At 37.8% G+C, this 14,893-nt stretch overlaps 1 protein-coding gene across 6 annotated transcripts in view; it reads right to left on the bottom strand.

The window, feature by feature from the left end:
• Cdk4 (Cyclin-dependent kinase 4) overlaps positions 1-12,016 on the bottom strand; it is a 205,416-nt gene extending 193,400 nt beyond the window's left edge. The window contains exons 1-2 of one of the 6 annotated variants that reach the window (XM_067773486.1): positions 11,331-11,581; positions 2,011-2,226 (exon numbers count right to left, since the gene is read on the bottom strand). In XM_067773486.1, the coding sequence (XP_067629587.1) occupies positions 2,011-2,170 (160 nt within the window). In that variant the 5' untranslated portion in view covers positions 2,171-2,226; positions 11,331-11,581. Of the gene's footprint in view, positions 1-2,010; positions 2,227-11,330; positions 11,582-11,678 lie in introns of those variants that run through there. The other 5 variants (XM_067773490.1, XM_067773487.1, XM_067773488.1 and 2 more) reach the window with 5 other exon arrangements.
• Positions 12,017-14,893: the final 2,877 nt, after the last annotated feature.

Consider the following 14,893-nt stretch of genomic DNA (forward strand, 5'->3'; position numbering starts at 1 on the left):
AGGTGGACATTGGGACCACGGGAAGCTGGCAACATCTGTACAGCACGGTCACCCCGTTTTGATCTACCTCGCGAATGTCCGCAAAACAAATTAAAATTGGTTTCATCAATATATGTCAGCTGTTTACCAGCCTGGATTAACGTGTTTAGTTGTGTGACTTATTCGGCCCTTTTGGCCTTATTTTGTTGTGAATTTACTGTGTGTGGTCGTGCGTGCACCTTTTTCAGTGTAAACATTCTGCCCTCAAGATAATTGTTTACAGTGGATTTTGATACATTTATATTGTAAATATTCAAACTTTGTAGCTGTATCTTCTTCAGGGTAATGAGCAGTCCCGTTCGATCCAGTTTAGCACTACGGCTATTTGTTCTTCGGTTAATTTACTTGGCTTCTTGCCCCCCTGGTCTTGTTTGTCCAACCTGCCACTCGTTACCCAAGTGTACGCAGTTTTATAAGCTATGCCCAGAGAAGTGGATAATGAAGTCCAATCTTCTCCGCGGTTTGCAGCATTAACTATGCGTTCCCTGTCTTGGGATGAATATTGTTTATATTTCTTCCTTTGGACGTCTTCGGTGCCTACCGGAAAAGTATGTTTACATAGAATCGTATGAACGGGTAGTGAAAAATTATCAAACTATATTACACTACATTTTTTTTCGTTACAATTGTAAAAGCAGTTTCCAACAAAAGCAAGAGAGACCAATATTTCCAACATAAACTATATTAGGGAAGAGGGAGACGAAAAATTGATTAAGTAATAACGAAAGAATACACGAAAATAAGCTATGTATGTTTGTGTTACCATATACCTAGTATAAGAGAAACTTTTGTAAGACCCTGTATTTCTAGGTACATAGCAATGGTACTCAATTCGATCAGCACTTTCTCATGGCCCTATTACCATGCCTATTTCTCAAGGTATTTACAATGTTGGGTATGTTGAGAAAAAGTATACGCCAAAGTCTGCAGGTTGTGGCACGATGCCATTCCTATAAGGGAAAGGGTGTGATATTTCTCAAGGCCTTTATGTATGTAGTTGGCTGTGTGGCAGCACGCCACCTCCAATGGCATGCCAATGTTAAAAGGGCATAGAATGTGTTTAGGCGGTGGTTGGTCCTGCTACAATGGTTATAAGAATTCTATGTATGTACTTGGACACTTACATTTAACAACTTTAGGCAAATTTTGTGACTAAAACCAAGGTTGCCCTTATAATTTTTATGAGAAATTGAAGAGTACGATACGGACCAGGGGCTCATATTATGGATGAATTTTTACATTTCGATGCCTCAGTGCAATTTTGAATTATGAAACAATTCCACAAACAGATTCAGATTTAGGTCTTCTGTCAAACAAATTATGATACAAGGAGTTTTGGAAAAAAATTGATGAAATAAGGCAATTTTAAAACGGCAGCAAGGATATGGTGAAATTCCACTGAGGAATCGAAATGTGAAAATTCATCCATAATATGAGCCCCTAATATGAATGTTAGGGTGGTCCGTATCGTACACTTCAATTTCTCATACAAATTATATGGGCAATCTTGGTTTTATATCGTTTTATATGATATAGGGCATTTTTGAAAAAATTTATGAAAAAGGACGTTTTCAGTTATTTAAAATTGAGGATTATTATATACAAGTTTTTTTTTTGCGACCTTTTTACTCATTTCACTGTAAAATGCTCCACGTCAAGCACTACAGACGTGCACATGAATTTACCCTGAAGACGATTACCGTGTGTAATAGAAATATATTGGTAAGAAACGCATAAAACTTACTTTTTATTTATACATTTTCTGGACCTCAAGCCAGCTTAAAAAAATTGAGGAAGTTAGTCATCTTTAAATGCCGAAAAATAACAAAATTTGCTTAATTTTGTTAAACGTTGGAAAAAATTTGGTAGGCTTTTTCATTTTGAATTACTCCGTATATGTTTACGTGATTCAATTTGCATACATATATAATAAATAAATATGTATGATTTATTTGAATATGCAATACTTACTATCAATTTCAGCCTTGCAAATTGCACACAGCTTCGGCACTGCTACCAATAAATTTTCAGCGCATTTTGTATGATACAAATGTCTGCACGGAAGAGCTCGACATAGGCTTTTATATGCCATTATTGTCAGGCATATTGCACAATTGTCTTTCAATTCCATTACGCTTCGCTTTTTATGTATTATACTTTGTATGAGTGTCAAATTTTTTTTTTTACCTTGGCCGCGCACGTGTATTTAAATTTACAGAATGAAGTAAAATCATAGGAATTTTGACTCAATTGCTTTTACGAACATGCATGGCAGAACGATACAAGGTGGCAGTATGGTGACATACCTACAAACCATGGTACAAACATATATAAAAATCCCATGTACTTTGTTTTTGTAAATTCGATGGACAAATGTCAAAATTGTACTGCGGCGGAAGTTGATGTATCAATTCAAATAAAAAAAGTTTATGTTTGCTGGGTTGGAGCTGTTTTGGTCGATATGTATAAAGAAAAAACCCAAGAGTTTTTACTTTTCTCTTCTATGCATTTCGACGCATCCGCGTCATCATCAGGAAGTCTATTTATTTTCAAACAAACAACATGAAAATACAAAAGTAATCATTATTTTCAATAAACATTACAAATTCAACACAGCATACCAGGATACAATTTACTAAAGAATTAGAGCAGAACAACAAAATTGCCTTCCTAGACGTAGAAATACACCGAAAAAACCAAAACTTAACGTTCAACTGGTATGCAAAGTCGATGGCATCAGGAAGAATTATCAATTATCACTCCAATCATCCATGGAAGCAGAAAATTAACACAGCAACAAGTCTAATAAGGAAAATACATCTTCTAAGTGACGGTGATTTCATAGAAGAAAACAAGAAGAAAATAAAAAATATTCTCTTCAAAAATAGCTACCCGAATACTCTAATAGAAAAGCTTATAATTAATACGACACAAGAAATGGACCACCCTAATTCATCAAATGGACAAACAGAAGCAAACACAAACAAAACTTATATTGGAGTTACCTATATACCCGGACTAACAAGTAATCAATCGCTCAGGAGAATTATGAAAAAAGACAACATAACATTTGCTCACAAACCACACAATACACTTAATCGTTTCTTTACAAAAACAAAAGACAAAATAGACAAGGGACAACAATGCAATGTAGTGTATAAAATTCAATGCAACGGTAACAACAACAATGCCTGCAATAAATGTTACATTGGCACAACGAAAAGAGCATTGAGAACGAGAATACACGAACATGAAATGGACGCAAAAAACAGAAAAACCAGGCATGCTTAACCAACGAAACGATATCATTTCGTTACGATAATCAACGTTAATAAACGAAACGAAGTCATTTCGTTTCGTTTATTAACGTTAAGATCGTCAAATTAACGAAATGATTTCGTTTCGTTTTCTGCCATATCAAAACGAAATCAAATCATTTACGTTGATTATTAATTTCAAACTATGCTGGCAAAGCTGATTGATGGCGGAGTCATTAAAGGTGAAAGCATTAGCCAAGCTGATTGCAACTTTTCTCATGAATTTTGACAGTACAAACATTTCTCAGAGTATTTTTGACATTACCAACAACGAATTACACAAACAAATTACATAGAGTTTGTGTGTGTATGTGCGCTCGTTGTTGCCACCTTACGGCTTCACCATGGCTATAGCATTGCCAGCACAATTCAAACATAAAGTATCACGTTTTTGTTAACGTTTTTAACGTTAACGAAAGCTTTTCGTTTCGGTTAAAAACGAGATACAATTTATCTTGATAATTTCTTTATCGATAATATTTCGAAGTGTTGCAACGGAAACGGTGGAAATTTTTTGATAAACGATTAGCTTAACGTTAAGGTGCATCCCTGAGAAAAACAAATACCGCGCTTTCTCAACACCTGACTGACAATGGCCATACAGCTGATTTTGGGAACGCAAAAATTTTAGATGTTGAGAGAAGATGCAAAAGGAGGATGACACTGGAAAGTCTCCGCATCCAACAACATATGACGAATGTCATGAATTTTAAAGAAGACATTGACAATACAAATAGCGCTTATACAGCAATAATAAAAAATGATAAGAACAAAAATAGAAAATAAGAAAAATGAATGTGTCGATTGTCCTGTGATATTATTGTGTTTGTACAACTAATCAAATTATTATGAGTTATTGTTTTAATGTTGAATTTGTAATGTTTATTGAAAATAATGATTACTTTTGTATTTTCATGTTGTTTGTTTGAAAATAAATAGACTTCCTGATGATGACGCGGATGCGTCGAAATGCATAGAAGAGAAAAGTAAAAACTCTTGGGTTTTTTCTTTATACATATCGACCAAAACAGCTCCAACCCAGCAAACATTTTCATAAAGAATTTGGTCCAATCAACATATAAAAAAGTTTATAATCAGCTGTTCAATGCTGTCACCTTGTGTCGTTCCGCCATGCGAACATGTGTGAAAAAAATTTTCAAAGCACAAAGTAAAACTTTCTGAAGTTGAATTGTAATTTTCTGAACTTGAATTGTAATTTTCTGAATATGAATTGGAAATTTCTGAACTTGAATTGTAATTTTCTGAATTTAAATTGGAAATTCTGAATATTAATTGGAAATTTCTGAACTTGAATTGTAATTTTCTGAACTTGAATTGTAATTTTCTGAACTTAAATTGAAAATTCTGAATTTGAATTGTAATTTTCTGAACTTGAATTGTAATTTTCTGAACTTGAATTGTAATTTTCTGAACTTAAATTGGAAATTCTAAACTTGCATTGTAATTTTCTGAATATGAATTGTAAATTTCTTGAATTGGAATTTCTGAACTTGAATTGTAATTTTCTGAACTTGAATTGGAAATTTTGAACTTGAATTGTAAATTTCTGACCTTTAATTGTAAATTTCTGAATTTAAATTGGAAATTCTTAATATGAAATGGAAATTTCTGAACTTGAATTGTAATTTTCTGAATATGAATTGTAAATTTCTGAACTTAAACTGGAAAAGGTGTAGACGTTTCTTCTGCAAGAATTTTCTACTTGGTTACCAGCTATACGCTACCAGCTTTAAACTACAGATACACGTTTATAGCCTCTCGCATAGCCATATGCGCGTGTATATGTGAGTAATATTTCCACCGATGACTACATCTGTGTGTGAGTTATCTCTTCGTTGCCTTGTATGTATGTGGGTAAATGATGATAAATGTGTTTATGTAGCTTGCTTAATGTATCTGGTGTTGTGCCTTTATTTAATAACCTTAGAGATGGTAATATTCTTCACAATATGCTTTGTGCAATTCCACAACCTGTCGGTTTTTTAGTATAGAAAATTTTTTCCAGAATTGAGTTATAATAAAAACACAAATAGTCCAGCAAGTTCTGCTTTGCGGATCATTTGGCGCCCCCTGTGAGTAGCGCCCGGGGCAAGCTGCCCCCCTTGCAATTGAAGTTTATTTCGCCTTGCCTATTCACATACAAAATTTCGCGAAGAACTGTTGTAAACATTCTCACTATACAAGAAAAATACTTGCTAACATAGTTTGTGTCTATTCATTTGTTAAATTGCAGTTTTAAACTGTGAAAAACGTTAGAAAAGTACCAACAAGTGGGACAAATAATTTCACTTGCAATATGTGAAAGCACCCTTAAAAATAAATATGTAAATGTAAGGCGCGATAACCACTGAAGAGATTTTAGGCCGAGCTTCTCTACCAACTTGCGTCGTGCTCCTTTTAACTTTTCCTAACAATTGGCGGGATGGGACCTACTTGTTTTATGCAGGCTCCGAATGGCATCTGCAAGGCAGATGAGTTTGCAAACTTAAACACTACCGAGGGGCGACCCCGTTTAAAAAAATTGTCTTCTAATTGAAAAACCTTCTTTCCAAAATATTGATGTTGCTTTGCCCGGCGCGTGATCCCAGGATCTTCGATGTGGAGGGCGGAGCACGCTAACATCACACCACGGCGGCCTTAGCCTAAGCAAATGTCGAATTCTTCGCCTTATATGTACCTACTTTGCTTGCAACCAAAGTTGGAAGTTTTTCATGTCAGATGGTGCTAGTGCCGCTCAATCTGCCGTTCTCCATAAAAATACGTGCAATCTACTCATCATGCATAAGATTGCGTTAAACACATCTATGTATATGAAAAACTGCCTATGTGACAGTGCTTTTATTTAAGGTGGTAGCCTTTATTCGTGCCATAAGTAACAACAGAACGCCTTAAATCGCTTCTGTAAAGTCGGATTAACACCCATATTCTCTATTTTAAGCTGGTAACAACATTATTTTTACCCGTTACGAGAATGGCAAACAACTTTTCGTATTCTGATTGAGAATAACAACGTTACCAGTAAAACACATACGTGGTAACGTTTTGTTTCTACGCGAAATCGCACGTGTTGGTTTGAACAAAAAAAAAAATGTGTATCCGTGTTAATGTACAAGAATTTCTAAACAATATTAATAATACTTTCTAACACAAAATTTGGTTGATATTTTTCTCAATTGCACATCTTTTTTTTTTTTTTGACAGTAGGCCAGAATCGCAGTTACATGAAATGGTAACGATTTTCGGTCAGACAATAATCTGAAAACAAATTTACCGGTAACGTTCGAAAAAAAAGCCGTAAGTGGCTTAAACGTAATTCATACCATTGTGAATGATGACAAAGTGTGATCTCTTATCTGTCAACTGCCTGACAGGCTGTTCAATATGGCTACTTTTCAGCGTTTTGACAGGCTGTTCAATGTGGCGGCGCCTATCTTCAGCGGGTGATAGAAAGAGATACAGAATGAGACAGCGATAGTCAAATACGAATCAGGTGATCCAATCACTTTGGAATTTTGACGTTTATGCAGAAAAGATCACACTTTGTTAACATTCACAATGATTCATACTTCCGAAATTTCCGCCCTTTCTTCCTAAAAATCAAATAATCAGCCCTATTCTGCATTTCGACTTGGATCGGAATTTTTTCGATTTGGCAATTTTGGTATTCTGTGTTCCAATCTCTTTCGATTCAACTTCGAATCGTTTGATTTTGTGTATTCTGCATTTCGAGCGTAGTTCCATTTTTCTAAGTTGCAAATTTGTTGGCGGAAAAATATGTTCTTTTCATTTTTTTATTAATTTATAACATAATTTTAACAAAAATGTAAAGAAAACTTGTTAAGAAACGTAAAAGCTTCATGATGATTGTTTTTCGTATGTTTCCAGGTCAAAAACAACATGCCGATGTCGAAGTCCTTGGTCGTATTTGTCCCGCAAAAGTATCTAACATATACTTGAAAGCATCCTTATTAAGTCGAAAGTTTTTTTAAAAACCTAAATAAGAAAACAAGTCATTAAACTTTACAACTTTTAAGTTCAATTTCTTACAATTCGTCACTCATCTCAAATGGATTACACAAATCTCGCAATATTTGCCTTTCCATTCTCGCCTGGCCATTTTCGTATGCGTTTTTTTCCAACTCCACAAATAATGCAGCGGCTATTGATTCCATTATAATAGACAGCTATAATTTGTGTCTGTTGGTTGGGTCCAGTTATATGCCAAAGCAAGCTGCCGGAGTAGAGGAAGGTGAAGCGAATACGTAAACAATCCTTGCGGAAAGAATAAATAAATCTTTATAAAGTATTTTAGGCCAAGGCAATGAAATTAGCATCCATAAAATTCAGAAAATTTCAACTTTATTCGTGCAGGAATTCGTTTTAACAAAACTTGCTGACCACGGCAGGGAATTAGCCAAAAGCACGACAAAAGCACACTTACAATTATGAAAGCACTTCACTAAAAAAAATATAACACTGCGGCAATATATTCTATTGCTTTTTTTGTACAAAATGGCGTGGATAATAAAATATAAACGTTTTTCAATGTTTTTTTTCAAATCTTCTTTAATTTATTTTGTTTCAATGTTCACACATTCCGTACAAACAGCTGATTTCGAAAAATCATTTGCTCTTCCTCTTCTCATTACGATTCCGTCGTAAAGCAGAATACCCAACTTCGATTAAAGCGGAGCCATGGTTCAATTATGTACAGGTTGGCTCATCTCATCAGCTGATTTTATTTATGTCTTTGCATGGTCGAAGGGATTGTCAAAAGGAGATGGCAAACTCAAAATGAAACCAACACATTGGCAACATTTTACTTACACATACAAAAACTGCTAAGTTTTATGTTTCCATTCCATACCATTCGCACCAACACCAATACACAGATTTTGACAATTTGAACAGGCATATTTTGTTGCTTTACAGATGAGCCAACCTGTATATAGTTGAACCATGAGCGGAGCGTAGAACGGGAACGTAATCGAAATGCAGAATAAGTGTGAATAACTTTTGAACCCCATTGTTATAGTTAGTAACGGCACAAACTTGTTTAGACTCGCGTTCAGCCAAAAATCTGAGTTCGATCGAGTACTACTAATAAGAAAACTTCTTTGCCGTGAAACCAAACTAGTAGAATTGTAGATTATACCTACGTGATATGTCAGCAGGGTTTGCATATAAACATATATACATACGTATGTATGAATGAATGAATAAAAGCCATCCAAATTTGAGAGCTTTTGTAAATGCTTGCAGTTGAGGCTATTTAAGAGAACGTAGATGGCACCGAGTTTTGATGTTATGCCATTGTTGTAGTCGTTTTATTTCCACATTATTTTTTACCTTTGCTTCCATAATATAAATGTGGACACATCTACATAGCGCTACAGTTGGATCGTTTCGTTCATTGTGTACAAAGCAAAGTGTGATATCTTATCTGTCAACTGCCTGACAGGATGTTCAATATGGCTACTTTTGAGCGTTTTGACAGGTGGTCAATATGGCGGCGCATAGGGCCGGCTATCTTCAGCGGGTGATAGAAAGAGATACAGAATGAGACATCGATAGTCAATTACAAATCAGGTGATCCAATCACTTTGGAATTTTGACGTCTATGCAGAAGATATCACACTTTGATTCACAATGGTTTCGCTCTGAACTTGTTCAATTGACCGGGTCTCCCAACTGAACAAGTGAACTTGATCTTCGATTTCGGCTCTATTTGTTCCTTTAGTTCGTTTTATCTAATGTTATTCTTTCTCTCTTCTGGTTCGCGAACATTGTAAATTCACAGTCAGCACGAATGTCGATGATGCCACTTACACTAAAGATATGTGTGGTCAGCTTTGTGTGTGGCACTGCTACAACAATTTATGTATGGACTATTTATGAAAAACATTTTGGTAATTCTTTACTTTAGCTCACAACTTCTAAAACTCGACCCAAAATATCGGGAGAGGTGTCAAAAGACGCGCTTTGGACCCGGGATCACGAATCCGGCGGAATTTCAAAATTTTACTTCGTTTCGGAGATATTTGCAGACAAAATTGAAAATTTTCATGTGGTTGTTGTAATTTTGATGACTTTGCCATACCCACAAGAAAAACTAGCATCATCGTGGCGGTAGCCACGGTTATACCACACACCCGGACTTGGCATGGCATATCCATGGTTATTTTTAATAAGCGCGGCCAAAGGCCGCCAACGCAGAAATGTGTCCTGCCCAAAAATTCTATGGATCCCACCCCCGGTTTCGGAGGTACCCGCGGGTTTTTTTTTCGGTTTTTCGTTAATATCTTTTGAACGAGTTAAAATTTTTATTTTCCGCCTTCGGATTATTAATACTGATGTCAATACGCGTCGTTTAACACCTCGCTCGATATTTTTGGTAGCGTATTAGCAGTCGACCCCTCAACTAGACTATTCCCAAAAATTTTAACTCGTTCAAAAGATATTAACGAAAAACCGAGAAAAGACCCTCGGGTACCTCCGAAACCGGGGTAGTATCCATAGTATTTTTGCGCAGAACACCTTTCTGCGTTAGCGGCCTTGGGCCGCGATTATAAAAAATTACCCTGGGTGGGTCCAACACCGGTTTGGAGACCAAAACTATATCCGCACAAAACACTTATGATCACAATTTTTTTTGTGGGTACCCATCATTACAACAACCACATGAAAATTGCCGGTAATATTCTAGTTGAGGGGCCGGAAAATAAAAAATTTGGTAATAGTCTAGTTGAGGGGTCGACTGCTAATACGCTACCAAAAATATCGAGAGAGGTGTCAAAAGACGCGTATTAACCTCGAGACCAATAAATTTTATCTCTGTCCGGAGATATTTGCAGTTGAAGTTGGCGATTTCCATGTGGTTGTTGTTGTGTTTGTACCCACCAAAAAAATTGTGCATCACCGTGGCGGTAGCCACGGTTAAACCACACACCCGGACGTGGCATGGCGTAGCCCAGGGTTATTTTTTATAAGCGCGGCCGAAGGCCGCCAACACAGAAAGGTGTTCTGCGCAAAAATACTATGGATCCGACCCCCGGTTTCGGAGGTACCCGCGGGTCTTTTTTCGGTTTTTCGTTAACATCTTTTGAACGCGTTAATATTTTTATTTTCCGCCTTCGGATTATTAATACTGATGTCAAGACGCGTCTTTTGACACCTCTCTCGATAGCGTATTAGCAGTCGACCCCTCAACTAGACTATTACCAAAAATTTAACTCGTTCAAAAGATATTAACGAAAAACCGAAAAAAGACCCGCGGGTACCTCCGAAACCGGGGGTGGGATCCATAGTATTTTTGCGCAGAACACCTTTCTGCGTTGGCGGCCTTCGGCCGCGCTTATAAAAAATGACCCTGGGCTACGCCATGCCAAGTCCGGGCGTGTGGTATAACCGTGGCTACCGCCACGGTGATGCACAATTTTTTTTGTGGGTACAACACAACAACAACCACATGAAAATCGCCAACTTCAACTGCAAATATCTCCGGACAGAGATACAATTTTTCTTTTCCGCCTCATGATTATTGTTCTCAGTCGACCCCTCAACTAGACTTTTACTCTGATGTCAAAACGCGTCGTTTGATACCTCTCTCGATATTTTTGGACGCGTATTAGTAGTGTCATACTGTTGTAAAGAATTACCGCAGCAGTGCACAAATTTGCTTGAAAAAAAGGAACAGATGAACAAAAAGAACAACTTGTTCGTTCATTAGAAAAAGAACGCAAGAACCGAATCTCTGAAATGAACGAAAAAGCACAACTCTACATAGCGCTATGTCATAATTGTACTGAGTAGTCGAAAGAGAATATTTATCAATTTTAAGGGACTCAGTGGGGTAAAGGGAAATTTTGTATTCACCACAGCACCATATGTCATGAGAGACACTGTTAAATAAAGTACACCACTTGATATATAATATAAATAAACCACACTAACAGCAACTAAGATTTGTTATTTATTATCTTCGACGAATGCGTAGTCAATAACGCCGTCGTAGTTACAGCCTCAGTAGCAGTAGTCATCAACGTGACATATAGTACACAAATCCACATTTTCAATTATAAACAGGAACACTTGAAAGAAAACTGATAGCAGCAACATCCTTAGTTAACCCTCACATAGCAAAACGGCATTGAAAAACTGTGGTAGATAACAGACTCGCTGTGCGTTCGCAGCTGATACGAGTTTGGTTTGTACATACATGCATACCTACTATCTACCTACATACATATGCATGTAGGTAAGTATGTATCTACATGCATTTATCTTTTTATATATGCATACACAAACCCATACTATATATATGTACTATATAATGACGTTCATTCAGATTACGCTTGCTCGACCGACCGAATTTCTTTCACTTATTTAACAAAGTCTTTCACAAAATTACTCCTGCAGTATTTTAAATATTTAATTGTTCTTATAATAAATGCTCTAGAGAAATATTATTTTGCAGTCTATGTACATAAATATATCTCGTTTGCACTAACGCATAGGCAAACACATGGACAACACTAAAACACCGGGATGAACATTAAACAACTCGAGCGAAAAGTATCACACTCAGCACACGCATTCCTGCATTATGTTAAAAAAAAGACTACGGATACCGTAAATCGACTCACTCAGCTTAACACTTTGCTCAAATGTTTTTCCTACAAATTGAAACGCACAGCGCACAGTTTCTATGGCATTGCTGATTGCTGATCCCTCTGTCACAATTAAGAGAGATAATAATTTCGTTTTTAAAAGAGCACGAGATTTGATGAAGCACGATGTCAATGAAGCGGCGAGAACAACATTGCAAAATAATAGCAAATTCCCCATTTAAAAAGGGGACATGTAAAGATCTTGATATCTGCACATGCATACTGTAAATGTCCAGCGCCGTCTGATAAAGTGAGCACAGATAATCAAAATGGAGTTAATTCTTATGAGCTTATGTCGGCTTCTTTTATACATACATACCATTTTCTTTGGTTTATTTTATCAATGTTATGTTGATCTGTAAATATTTTACCATAGAAATGTTGCTTTAAATTGGCTCTGGGCTGCTCCGATTTGTCGCGTTGAACAATTCACCACAAAACTGCTATGAACTTTTTTGGCAGCCATGCTTTAAGCTCTTTTTTTATGTTGAAATAGAATTTACGGAAAAAGCCAAGACCATAATCTTGTCTCCGCTAAAAGTTTTGCTGTCACTGTATGCACGGGAAATTACCGGGGGAAATTACAGTGGTGGTTTGATAAATAGACCTAACACATTTTCTTTCGCATTTGGTGAATTTTTTGGTAAATTACAAATAAAAACGCAATTTTGTAATAATGTTGAGTACCTGAACTTTGTTATTATTTTCCAGATGCCACAAACAAGCGCAAATCCTGGTTCCTGCGCTGCCCGTATGCTAAAGACCCGCATGTAAATAACGAGGTGCTGTTTTGATGCACTTTCTTGCTGCTGGTCAAAAGGTGGTTCGGCGCTCTTTTCAAAACATTTGGCTCGGCTGTTTGAAGTTTCAGATCTCGTTTACGGAGTACTAAGCAACTTCCGGAAGTTCCAGCTGTGTGCAACTGCCAATAGTTTGAAACCTAGCATGTGCTCAAGCAGGGTATAGCTAAAGGCAGTGTGTGACTGTTTCTTAGCAGCTCTTCTCGACGCAGCTCATGCCAATGCTGTAAAAAGAGATCTCCGTTCTTTCTTCATGCAGGCCAGTGGCCAGTGATTGCGGCAGTGATACAAAAGATTTACGGCCCGATTCTGTGTACTTGACAAATTGTCAATAAGTTGACAAGTAATCAAGATTTTTATCAAGTTGACAAATATTTCTATTCTGTGCATAACTTGATAACTCTAAAAAGCTCTACGACCTGTGCTTTTAACCATAATGTGGTGACCTGAATAAAGTAAACCGAAATCAGCTATTTAGTGCAAAAATCGCGAAATGGAATAAGCGTAAGAACTAAATATTAGCCGTGTTTTTTAACACGCGTATATCCGTTTACGCTTAAACTTTTTATGGACTGCTAAGCGACAAACTTTAAAAATACCTCTGAAATTGCTGCGCATAAATTTTGTCCTACTAAATTTCAATACGTATTATACTCAGGTGTAAATGAAATATGTGTCTTTGTTTCACCCTCTACACTAATTCTGTGTATTCTATGTATGTCCACAATTCATCGCAACTGATTCAGCTATATGTTATACCCTATGGCCATCTCCGCTTTTCGGTACACCCTGTTGCTGTAGCTAGTTGTTTAACCACAGCCGCTAGATGGGTCTCCTATCCATTATCTAAGCGAGGATAGGCGTCTTTTTACACACGCAAACGAAACGTATACGCGTGTAAAAAAACACGGCTATAGTTCATTATTTTTTGTAACAAATATTTTAAAATCATGGTTTTTCCAAGGAAATCTAAAGTGAAACGTGCTAGGCATGACCAATTGGAGCGATATGTCTCATTTTATGCTGCTAACCCCGAAATGGGAATAGGAAAAAATAATCCGCGGCATTTTTTCGGGGTCATCTCGGCATGGCTTTGGAGACTCCTTCGGGGTCATTTGTGGGTCATTCCTGGATGGTTTTGGGGACTCCATCGGGTCTTCCCGGGGTCATTTGGGGGATATGGGATATTCTGGGATGGTTTTGGGGACTCCTTCGGTATAATTTGGGGGACATTCTGGGATGGTTTTGGGGACTCCATCGGGTCCTCCCGGGGTCATTTGGGGGACATTCTGGGATGGTTTTGGTGACTCCTTCTGGGTTATTTGGGGGTGATTCTGAGATGGTTTTGGGGACTCCATCGGGTCCTCCCGCGGTAATTTTGGGGACTTTCTGGGATGGTTTTGGGGACTCCCTCGGGGTCATTTGTGGGACATTCTGGGATAGTTTTGGGGACTCCATCGGGTCCTCCCGCGGTAATTTTGGGGACATTCTGGGATGGTTTTGGGGATTCCTTCGGGTCATCCCGGCGTCATTTAGTGGGCGTTCCCGGATGTTTTTGGGGACTCCCTCGGGGTCATTTGGGGAACATTCCGGGACGGTTTTTGGGGACTCCCTCGGGGTCATTTGGGGTACATTCTGGGATAGTTTTGGGGACTCTCTCGGGGCCATTTGGCTTAATTCCGGGCTCTCTTTGGGGACTCTCTCGGGGTCATTTGAGGGACATTCCGGAATGGTTTTGGGGACTCCCTCGGGGTCATTTGCGGGACATTCCGGGACGGTTTTGGGGACTCCCTCGGAGTCACTTGGGGGACTTTCTGGGATGGTTTTGGGAACACTCTCGGGGCCATTTGGGATAATTCTCGGCTCTCTTTGGGGACTCTCTCGGGGTCATTTAAGGGACATTCCGGAATGGTTTTGGGGACTCCCTCGGTGTCATTTTGGGGGTCATTGGGGGATGATTGGGATAACCACTATATGACGGCTGGACAACCCGATGGAGTCCCCAAAACCATCCCGGAGTGTCCCCCAAATTACCCCGAGGGAGTCC

This window comes from Eurosta solidaginis, chromosome 3 (assembly GCF_040869045.1).
Source record: "Eurosta solidaginis isolate ZX-2024a chromosome 3, ASM4086904v1, whole genome shotgun sequence".
Classification (NCBI taxonomy): domain Eukaryota; kingdom Metazoa; phylum Arthropoda; class Insecta; order Diptera; family Tephritidae; genus Eurosta; species Eurosta solidaginis.